Source organism: Aegilops tauschii, chromosome 3, assembly GCF_002575655.3.
Source record: "Aegilops tauschii subsp. strangulata cultivar AL8/78 chromosome 3, Aet v6.0, whole genome shotgun sequence".
Lineage (NCBI taxonomy): Eukaryota > Viridiplantae > Streptophyta > Magnoliopsida > Poales > Poaceae > Aegilops > Aegilops tauschii.
In genome coordinates this window covers 293,537,399-293,549,402 of record NC_053037.3, presented here as the reverse complement: position 1 = coordinate 293,549,402, position 12,004 = coordinate 293,537,399, and the positions used below count along the sequence as shown (strand labels likewise).

Genomic DNA, 12,004 nt, shown 5'->3' with positions numbered 1-12,004 from the left:
TATTAACTTGGTGCTTTTAGGTACATATGTCATTGATAAAGATCCTCGTTTCGACCCTTTCTGCGTATGGAGCAATGAGATATCGATGAACCAGCATCAAGTGAGGAAGCTGATAAAGATTGTTAGTAAAATGGGTCCAAAGATGGCAATTAAACTATTTGTTTACACTTTATCCAAGACAACAGCGAACTGCAGGATGGTAAGTAAGAACTTTGCAGCCTTCTTTTTACTGCCCATAATGAGTTGTGTTAGATGACAATGTCTGAATCTTTTTCCTTTGCAGTGGTTGCCAAAGCAGTTTACTCAAGATTACCTCTCAAACTGCATGATTGGTGGGCATGCAAAGGTTAAAGTATTTCTACCAGAACACGATGATTATCTAGATGTTTTCATGAAGACCGTGAAGGATGGGCGGTCGACCATCACAAGGGGTTGGACTAGAGTCGTGCGTGCCTTCTGCATGGAGGAGGGCACAATATGGGCATTCCGGTTCACCTTGTTCAGCAACCAGAATATATTTCGCCTCTTTCTTTACCGTCTTTAATAGTACAAGTATAGAACTGGGGTTCATCATTCTTTATTTGGTTCTTATGTAATTCTTGAACATATGTACCTATGAATCGAATAATGTATTGGTTGTTTGAACCTGATGGATATGAATAAAGTTGTAGCATATATTCAAATTCAAATCCGGCACAATTTGGAAAAGCAGCAATTAAATTACGGTGAAATTACGCTCTCCAGGTTGTTACGGCACACACGGTTGGTAAGACACAAATGTTTGCGATATGCACCATAATCGGAGACGGTTCACAGAGAGGAAACGTGTGCAAGCATGCACACAGTTACCGTTTGCAAAGCGTGTGCGATGTCAGACAATATCACAAACGGTGCGAGCAAACTAAACGTTTGTGTTAGTTGCCTTATCGTACATGATTCGCAACCATGAACTGTTTCTGATGAAGTATGCATCGTAAACGTTGCACCACAGAATAGCGTGTGCGATACTTGTCGTGTACGACGATGTTACGACGGTTCGACGTTTAGTAATCCTATCCGACACTAGTACGATGATTAGCTAATCTTCTTAACGGTGAACCGTTTGTGATGGGCCGCGTGTCGGCGTTCTGGGAACGGGGGTCCCCAGACATGCTTGCCTGCGGCCCGCAGTGTGGCTCCACTCGCGGCCCAGTGCGGCCCGTCTTCACCAACAAGCGCTCAAGACCCTCGCGAGGGACCAAGCCTCGCGAGGCGGACGACACAAGACCTCCTCAGGAGTGGCCTCATCAGGCTGGCTTGCGAGGGGCGGAGAGATCAAGGCAAGGCGAGCCTCGTGAGGTTCCAATGACGTAAGCCATGACAATCAAGGCCAGGCGAGCGCCAGCACGCACAGTGTCCTCGTTTCCTCTTTGGTGCTAAGGAGGCAAGCGTAGGCAAGGAGTACCGAGGCATCAGGCAAAGGTTTCCATATCGGTGCAACGAGACCAAGACCAGCCGGACGGCAGGACAGAGGTCACCGTGGAGCCCAAGACGGCGTCACCACCAGAGCCTTTGGCAGGCGATGACCACCTTTAGTCAGGATAGCTTGTACTAGTTGTCCCCTTCGAATTTAGCCATTGTTGGATCCCTTCCCGCTCAATATTTGGGGAGAGGACCAGGGCCTCTATAAATAGGACTAGCCACCACAGTAGGAGGCAACTCGTCTCGATCTCACCCTAGACTAGATCCATCCTCACCCACACAAGTTCACCAAGCACAAGAACACCTCTCCTCAGGAGGCTGTTCTTCCCCTTGTATTGTTCATCCTCAGCCCAAGAGGCAATCCACCACACCACACTAGAGTAGGGTATTACACCACAACGGTGGCCCGAACCAGTATAAATCTTGTGTCTCTTTTGTTCCAAGTTCGTTGAGATAGGCTTTGAGATCGCGGCGAGGTTGAGGGCGTGATTAGGTAGGGGGAGATCTTCGTGCGCACCCCAGTGTTCGAACCTCAAGGGTTTTGCCAGAACCCGAAATCTGACACCGCGCATCATACACGTTCTATAATAGTGAACCGTTTCTGATGGGCCGCGCATCATAAACGTAGCACCACAGAATACCGATAGCGATGGCAATGCGAGCAGAAATGAGTAGGAGTACTGTAGGGGCCCTATCCCCGACGGTTTCTAGGTCATGTGGGAAGGACCCCCCTATTGCCCACACTCAATTGGCGATGGTTCCAAATGCCATCGCGGAAAGGGGTTAAAAACCGTTTGTTTAGGACCGACGCGCACTAGTGAGTACTTCATTGTTTGTTCTGCCGGATTGGGGGCCGGCCAAACCTTTTGCATAGCTAACTGTTCCTCCCCTTCAAGCGCCAGAGTACTTCTCGGAGACACATGACACAGTGGATGCAGTTGTGCATGGTCATCGGATGACCCAGGCGGATGCGGGCGTCACGATCGCCCCGTACGCCGCCTGGTCTTTCTCGGAGATCATGCTCGTCGCCGAGGCCCACGTGAAGGCCGTGGACAAGGAAACAGAAAGGTTGTCTATGGCCAGATTGGGCATGGTGGCGGCCCTCTGGCCGGGAGCGGTGGCGCCCAACAGCTTCACGCGGCTGGCGCGTTGGCTGGAGGCATGACCGGCGCGGCTTCACGCATGGCGGGTCTTTGCGGCCCATGCCGGCGCAAATCTGGCCTTGCGCTTCGCCATGTCCTGGTATCCGGGGCTGAGGCTGGACCAGCTGGTGGCCCAACGGGCCGCCGAGGAGGCGCAGTTGGTGGAGCAGGTAGGCCGGATCACCGGGCGGGCCAGCTACTTCGCCTCATTCGCCGCCCGTGATGAGTTCAACTGGAGCGGATGGAGGACGGAACGGAGATCCCTCCTGACGACTTTGGCTTGGCGCTTGATGAGCCAGCGGGTAGCTCTGACGAGACAGATGCCTATGTGGACGACGAGGCCGAGCTGGATGACACCAGCGTCTTGACGATGCCGACGCGGCAACCGCGGCTAACGCGGAGGAGTCGGCGAGCGCACAACCCGACGCGGCCATTGCTTGAGGCCGTCCTGCTTTTTTATCTTTTTTGAACTTTGTTAGGCGACAAGTCCACCCACTAGGGGTGTAGGGGGAATGTAATGAACTCCAGCTGTGGGCCTTTTTGTAATGTAAATATTTTTGCTAGGATCAGGCCGTTTGCCCGCTCGACCTGGCCATTGGATTGAGGGTGAGCGACGGAGGCCAAGTCGAACCGGATGCCAGATAGCGAACAGTATTGCGCCAGCGCACCCTTGGCGAAGTTGGTGTCGTTGTCTGTGATGATGCTGTGCGGAACGCCGTAGAGAACCGAAATGTCTTGGACGAACCGGTCGGCCGTCGTCCCGTCCAGCTTCTTGATCGGCCGCCCCTCGATCCACTTGGTGAACTTGTCGACGGAGACTACCAAGTGTGCCATGCTGCCCCTGGCGGTCTTGAAGGGCCCCACCATGTCAAGGACCAGGTGATCGGTATGGTTTGCAGGGCTGAATCCGGCTGGTGGCTACGCTTGCTGAAGCGCTGGCAACCCTCGCACTTGAGGACTAGCGACTCGGCGTCTTTGAGGGCCGTGGGCTAGTAAAAGCCATGGTGGAAAGCCTTGGCCACTAGGGACCTGGAGGCGACGTGGTGCCCGCACTCGCCCTGGTGGATGTCGAGGAGGATATTTATGCCGACTTGCTCGACGTAGCGCTAGAACACACCCGTCGTGCTGCGCTTGACGAGCTCGTTGTTGATGATGTTGTAGGCGGACGACCGGCACTGCACATGCCGGGACTTGGTCTCGTCCATGGGTAGTGCTCCGCTCTCCAGGAAAGCCAGGATTGGATGGGCCCAAGACGGAGCCGTCACCACAGTGAAGACGACCACAAGGGTGGGATCCGGGGCGGCAACCCCCGGGTCAGAGACAACGGCTGCCGGGTTGGACACAGCAGCCCCCGAGCCAGAGCCGGCAGCCCCCCGGGTCGGAGACAACAGCCGCTGGGTTGGAGATGGCAGCCCTTGGGCCGGGATCAGCAGCCCCCGGGCCAAGGCCGGCAGCCCCTGAGCCAGAGCCAGCAGCCCCGGGACTGGGCCGGGGTCTTCAGGGTTGGGTGGGGGAGCCGCGGGGTCGTCCGGGACGAAGATGGACTGGGAATCCGGAGACGGCTTGATGGACGACTTCCGCAAGTGCTCGAGGGAGACGCCGGGTGGGATTGCTTGTTGGCTGGAACTTATCTTGGCCAGCGCATCAGCCGCTTCAATGTCCGCGCGGGAGACGTGGAGGAACTCGCAAACCGTTGAAGTTGCCGGAAAGCTGCTGGACCAGGAAGCGGTAGCTGGCCATGTTGGCGTCATCGGCGTCCCACTCGCCAGAAGTCTGCTGCACCACTAGATCCGAGTCGCCGTAGAAGAGGATGCGCTGGATGTCGAGTTCTTTGGCCAGCCGGAGACCATGCACGAGGGCTTCGTACTTGGCAACGTTGTTGGAGGCGGCGAATTGGATCTGTAATGCGTACCGCAATGGTCGCCCTTCGGGGAAGACAACACGATGCCGGCTCCCAAGCCGGACCGCATCTTGGAGTCGTCAAAGTGCATGCGCCAGTGCGTCGAGTCGGGTGGCGGCGGCAGGTACTGGGTCTCCGTCCAGTCTACGAGGAAGTCGGCCAGTGCCTAGGACTTGATGGTGGTGCGGGGCTCGTAGAGGATAGTGTGGCTCGCCGGCTTGATGGCCCACTTGGCCACCCGTCCGGGTGCGTCCCGGCAGCCCATGATTTTGCCGATGGGGGCGTGCTGACCACGGTGATGACATGATCTTGGAAGTACAGCCTTAGTTTCTTGGTGGTGAAGTTGAACACGTGCACACACACCCTACCCCTATGAGCACCTCTGAGAGACTGAGCCGGCACATCAACTTGAGATTAAAAAAGTCACCACGGATGCTTTCATAGTCGACGGAAACGTCCCCTCCCATTGAACGCGCTGCCGAATGGCTTGAAATAAATCCAGAAAATGCGAGCACTAACGTCAAGTCTAGGACTAGAACTAGAACTTTGGTGGGCTAAGGATACCACTGTCCTCCTAACATCCAACCACAGCAGATGGTTGGTCCGTTAGATACTTGCTAAAAATGGAACAATGCAGTCAAATTCTTTCGCGAGAAAGAACACATAGGTGAATGAAGAGTTTCTCTAAGAAAAAGGTGAACGAAGAGTTTTTCTTTAGCGAACAGTGGTCGGTGAATAAATAATGTGCTAGTTGGACATACCCTACAATTATAACAATTATAGTAGAGTACTAAGAGTTGCACATTTTCATGTTGCTCGGGCGCGTAGGAGATATGTTCGATGCGTAATGCGTGGAACATGAGATCAAGATAGCGGCTTCTAGACCTCGAGGACATCAAACAACGGGACTTCGCCATAAAAGTGGGACAACGCTAACGCCCACACGTGTGGTGGGAGCGAAACCCGCCCACACGTCCTATAACACACAAACTGCGCCACATCACCGCATGCATGCATGTGAGAATCTTTTTGGATTTTAAGTTTTTAAAATGTTTTATCTCTTAAATGAAAAATCCGATTGAAGATCCGTCTTTACCATTAAATCTCTCTCGACGAGACCTTCAAAACTAGATCTCATATCAATATGTTTCGACGAATTTTTTTGGGGGGTTAAAAGTTCCCATGTCTATTGCACATGAATTGCCATGGTATTTGCACTGAAGTCGCCATGAAATGTTTCAGCTATTTTATTCTACATTTAAAAGTAAATTTTGACATATTATAAAACGGGGAATTAAGAAACTAGACTTGCCATGAACCCTAAACTAAAATTGCCATGATACATGCACTTAAAATTGCCATGGTTCATATAAAAAATAATTTCATGGTCAAAGTACTGGAATTGCCATCATCGAAATACTAAAATTGCCATGCTCTACAAACTAAAATTGCCACATGACAACTTTAGTTTAAGCACTATGGCAACTACAGTGTAAACATCATGGCAACTTTTGGGCAAAAAAAATTCCGTCAAAACATATCAACATGGGCTTTAGTTTTGAAGATCTCGTCGAGACGTATTTAATGGTGAAAACGGATTTTTAATTCGATTTTTAACTAGGAGATAAAACATTTTTAAGCCGAAAATCAAAAAGATTCCTACTGATGTCTGATACGTCCATTTTGCATCATGTTTTCTTACTATTATTTATAATGTTTCTATCCATAATAATGCTTTTTGGAGTAATTCTAATGCCTTTTCTCTCATAATTTGCAAGGTACACACCAAGAGGGAGAATTCCGGCAACTGGAAATCTGGACCTGAAAAAGCTACGCGAGGCTACCTATTCTGCACAACTCCAAATGAGCTGAAACTTCATGAGGATATTTTATGGAATATATTTATTGGAGCAAATAACTACCAGAGGGGGCCCACCAGGTCAGCACAGCCCATCTGGGCGCGCCAGGGAGCCCAGGCGCGCCCTGGTGGGTTGTGCTCACCCAGACCCACCTCCAGTGCCCATCTTCAGGTATATAGGTCATGTTGACCTGGAAAAAATAAGGAGAGGACTTTCGGAACGGAGCGCCGCCGCCTTGCCTCAAAAGGATTGGGCTACCTTGCTGCACTTTTGTTACTACTACCGTTACTTGCTTGTTACAAATTATCTTGCTATCAAACTACTCTGCTACTTACAATTTCAGCACTTGCAGACATTACCTTCCTGAAAACCACTTGTCATTTCCTTCTGCTCCTCGTTGGGTTCAACACTCTTACTTATCGAAAATAGCTACAATTGATTCCCTATATTTGTGGGTCATCAAGGCTATTTTCTAGCGCTGTTGCCGGGGAGTGAAGCGCCCTTGGTAAGTGGAATTTGGTAAGGAAACATTTATATAGTGTGCTGAAATTTATTGTCACTTGTTACTATGGAAAACAATCCTTTGAGGGGTTTGTTCGGGGTATCTTCACCTCGTCCAGAACCACAATTAGCTACCCCTCAACCTAGCGCACCTACTGAAAATATTGAATATGAAATTCCTTCTGGTATGATAGAACAAGTGCTAGCTAATCCTTATGCAGGACATGGAACCGAACATCCTGATATGCACTTGATATATGTGGTACAAATTTGTGGATTGTTTAAGCTTGCAGGTTTACCCAGAAATGAAGTGATGAAAAAGGTTTGCCCTTTATCTTTGAAGGGAAAAGCATTGGCATGGTATAGGCTATGCAATCATATTGGATCATGTAATTGGAATCGTTTGAAATTGGAGTTCCACCAAAAAAAGTATCCTATGCATCTAGTTCATCGTGATTGGGATTATATATAATTTTTGGCCTCGTGAAGGAGAAAGTATCGCTCGAGCTTAGGGGAGGCTTAAGTCAATGTTATATTCATGCCCCAATCATGAGCTCTCAAGGGAAATTATTATCCAGAATTGTTATGCTCGGCTTTGTTGTAATGATCAAACCATGCTTGATACTTCTTGTGTTGGTTCTTTTATGAAGAAGACTATTGAATTCCGGTGGGATCTTTTGGAAAGAATTAAATGCAACTCTGAAGATTGGGAACTCGACAAAGGTAAAGAGTCAGGTATTAAACTTAAGTATGATTCTGTAAATCTTTTATGGATACCGATGCTTTTCAAAAGTTTAGCACTAAATATGGATTTGACTCGGAGATAGTAGCCTCCTTTTGTGAATCATTTGCTACTCATGTTGAACTCCCTAAAGAGAAGTGGTTTAAATATCACCCACCTATTAAAGAAGAAACTAAAGAACCGGTACCAGTTAAAGAAGAAAATATACTTTATAATGTTGATCCAGTTGTTCCTTCTGCTTATATTGAGAAACCACCTTTCCCTGTTAGGATAAAGGAACATGCTAAAGTTTCAACTGTGGTTAACAAAAGCTATATTAGAACACCTAAACCTGATGAACAAATTAAAGTAGAACCTAGTATTGCTATGGTTAAAGACCTCTTAGAAGAAGATATAGGTGGGCATGTTATTTACTTCTGTGAAGAAGCTTTTAGAATTGTCAAACCTGGTAAAAAAGATAAACATAGACATGTTGTTGGCATGCCTGTCATCTCAGTTAAAATAGGAGATCACTGTTATCATGGTTTATGTGACATAGGTGCTAGTGTGAGTGCTATTCCTTACACATTATATCAAGAAATTGTGAATGACATAGCACCCGTAGAAATAGAAGACATGGATGTTACTATTAAACTTGCTAATAGAGACACCATATCACCAATTGGGATTGTTAGAGACGTTGAAGTCTTGTGTGGGAAAATAAAATACCCTACTCACTTTCTTATTCTTGGTTCCCCACAAGATGACTTTTGTCCCATTATCTTTGGTAGACCTTTCTTGAACACCATTAATGCTAAGATAGATTGTGAGAAACAAACTGTCGGTGTTAGTTTTGGTGATGAGTCTCATGAGTTTAATTTTTCCAAGTTTAGCAGGAAGCTTCATGAAAATGAATTGCCTACTAAGGATGAATTAATTGGTCTTGCTTCTATTGTTGTTCCACCTACTGATCCTTTAGAACAATATCTGCTAGACCATGAAAATGATTTACATATGCATGAAAGCAATGAAATAGATAAAAATTTCTTTGAACAACGTCCTCTGCTTAAACACAATTTGCCTATTGAAACTCTAGGAGGTCCTCCTCCACCTAAAGGTGATCTTGTGTTTGAATTAAAACAATTGCCAGACACTTTGAAATATGCTTATCATGATGAAAATAAGATATATCATGTTATTATTAGTGCTAACCTTTCAGAACATGAAGAAGAAAGATTATTGAAAGTTCTAAGGAAGCACCGAGCTTCTATTGCATATACTATTGATGATTTAAATGGCATTAGTCCCACTCTATGTCAGCACAAAATTAATATGGAACCTGATGCTAAACCCGTTTGTCGGTGGAAACGACACCTATGGGATCACAGGGAATCCCTTCTACGGTTGGCGGGCGCAGGGCTGTGGAAAGAGCGGGTTTAGAAGATCAACACGGGGAATTTATCCAGGTTCGGGCCGCAAGTGATGCGTAATACCCTACTCCTACTGGTTTGTGTTTATCTGGTGTTCTTGGACTAGCTACAAAGCGTGCAGGGTCCAAAAAGTCTGAATCCTTCTCTAGTATGCCTCGGGCCTCCTTTTATAGCCAAAGGGGTTGCCACAGTGGCACACAGGAGGTGGAAAGTTTGTACTGTATACAAGTCTATCCCCTGGCACCGTAGGACAAACGCATTTAATGCACTACCGACGTGCCCTCTCACTTTATCAGGGACGGCAAGGAAGCTCGTCTCGTCCGTCGCCGCCTCGTCTCGCTCTGACGCGCGTCCAAGCTGACTAGGCATGCAGCGCCACGCTGGCTGGCTGGCTGCTGAGTTGGTGCAGTGCCAGAGTCTTCACGAAGATCTGCATGCCACTACATAGGTGCTTGCTGAGTTGGCCTAGAAGCTGCACGTTGCCACGCAGGTGCCTGCCTTGTTGGCGGGTTGACTGCTATGTTGGAATAGGGGTGGAGCCTTGGCAGGTGGGGGCCTGGCTGCGGCCCCGCAGATGTCCCCGGCAAGGGTCTTGCCGGGGCCCCAGTAAGGGCCTTGCCGGGGTCTCGCAAGTGTCCCCGGCAAGGGTCTTGCCGGGGGTCTTGTGAGCATCCCAGGCAAGGATCTTGCCGGGTTTCCGTCTTCTGGTTCTCATCTAATCTTGTATATTCTTGGTCTTCATGAAGATCTGCATGCCACCATGCAGGCGCCTCCCGAGCCTTGGTTCCAACGTTTTCGATGGTGTCAGAACTCTTAGGATCAAGGATGGCGGCCTTGCTGGTGTTGGGCAAGTTCCCCCGGCAAGGCTCTTGCCGGGACTATGTAAGTTGCCCCGGCAATGCTCTTGCCGGGGAGAGCCCACCTTGTCCCTTCGCTCCTCGCGCCTCTGTCTTGCCATTGCTTTGGTAGTCTTGTGTCTTTGCTTCCTCTTCAGTCCCACCAAGCGCGGCCGCAGGCGTGTGGTTGTGACTGCCCGCGCACAAGTAAAGGGGTACAAAAAGGACCCTACTTTTGTACACCGACAGGAGCCCCCGGGCCTGGGCCACATATAAGTGTGGAGTGTTATTGGGCCAGGCCCAGAACGGTGCGCGGGTATGCGTGGCAGAGTTTTACCGCAGTAACTCCATCGCTAGTTGCGCTTCCCCACGACCTGCGTTGAATGCGTGACGTGGGGGTCATGCGTGGGGCGGTTGCTGCATGCTTGCATAACATCGTGGTAAATGGTAAAGAGGCGGCCCGCGCCTTCCCCATAAAAAGGGAAAACCGCAGGCGCTCTGCTCACTTACTAAGTGGCCTCGGGTCGTGGCCTTCAAGGCGCCCGCGCCCCACGATCACGGGGTGGAAAACAGTCGCTTCACTTGTCTTTTCGATTCTGGACCGCTCACCACGTGTCCTCCATGCCCCAAGGAGGTTAGGTGGTGGACACGGAGGGCACGGGCCTTAATGCCGAGGCGGGAAACCGGGTCGTCGTTGATTGAAGCAGCGGGTCGGTCCCGATTCCCTGCGCCCCTGGCGGCCGGATTGGCTAAGCGGGGCGGCCGTCCTTAGATCGGGGAGGCCGAGCCCCGGCCCCGCCCCTTTATAAGAAGGGGAGGGGGATGGCATCCTTTAACCCTTCAACATTCATCTCCTTCCATGTCGACTTCTTCCTTCCCTTTGCTATGGCGAGAGGGCGCGCTAGCGCTCCAATGGCAGCGACGAGGGTCTCCGCTCGACAGTGCGCCCCTCCTCCCCAGGAGCTCGTGGTGGCGGAGTCCAGTGCGAGAGGAAGAGGGAGGGGGCGAGGCCGAGGACGCCGTGGCGCTCGGGGGAGAGGAGGACGGGGCGGCGCACCGGCCGCGCCTCCGCCAGCGGCTCTTCCCCCAATGGAGGGCCATGTCAGAGACCAGCCCCGCGAATTCTTCATCAGGCTGCACAAGCCAGTGCGCGGTAGCCTCTATCTTCCCACTCCGTTCGCTCAGGAGATGGAGCTCGACCCGCCACAGGCCTTGAGGCTACATATGAGGGGCTTCGGGAATGGCGGCATGCGTGTCGACGTCGACTTCCCCGCCCCTCACATCATGTATCTCCGCCGCGGGTGGAAAACCTTCGCCCGTGCCCATAGGCTGTCGGAGGGGTTCGTCCTCCACTTTGCATTGACGGAGAGCGGCCTGCTTTCCGTCAAGGTCTTTGCGCACTCGGGAACTCGCCTAAGGTGTTGCGTCGAGAGTTCCACTGACGACGAAACCTCCTCCTTGAGCGAGAGTGACGAGGAGGACAGCGACAGCGGCGACGAGGGCGTCAAGCGGGAGGACACCGACTCCGACTGACCGCGTCGCCCTCCTCCCTCGGCCACGCGCCCTGCCGAGGGTCTTCCTCGTCAAGCTCTCCATCGGTGCATTCCCCGTCGCTTCCTTTTTGCCTTCACCTGCCGCACCTGGGAGGAAAGGGGCAAGAACAAAGATCACGGGGCACTTATCTTTCTTTTAAATTGTAGGCACTTGCCAAATCTTAATTTCTAGATAATGTAATCTCTCGAGCCCATGCTTGTGTCCTGTAACCTCTGTTCTTGCATCAGCATGTTAATGAAAAATTCTAGCCTTGCCAGGAACCCGTGCACGCGTATGCTCGTGCAGAGGCAAAACGCCTCCTTAATGTAAATAAACGAGTCCCCCCGGCAAGCTGCCCTGTCGGTGCCCTTTGCGCCTGCCGGAGAATCATTTCTGTCGGGTTACAGACAAAGGGTCCAGCCCCCCGTCCACCTCCTTTCAGCAAGGGCTACTACGACCACTCTGACTGAAGCAGCGTTCGGGCCAGAAATGGGAGCACCCGATTTTTTAAAGAAGGGTGGCGAGGTTTTCTAATGCACAAGTCATAGGTTACAAACATGAATGGGCAAGAGGTAAACTTTATCTATTTGGTTTGCCGGGGATCGTCGTGTCGGGCGGTCT

General features: G+C 50.6%; 1 protein-coding gene across 1 annotated transcript; it reads right to left on the bottom strand.

Moving 5' to 3' along the window:
• Positions 1-3,709: 3,709 nt before the first annotated feature.
• On the bottom strand, positions 3,710-4,354 carry LOC109732594 (uncharacterized). The gene has a single exon (XM_020291777.1). It carries the CDS (start codon positions 4,352-4,354, stop codon positions 3,710-3,712), a length of 645 nt encoding a protein of 214 aa, XP_020147366.1.
• Positions 4,355-12,004: the final 7,650 nt, after the last annotated feature.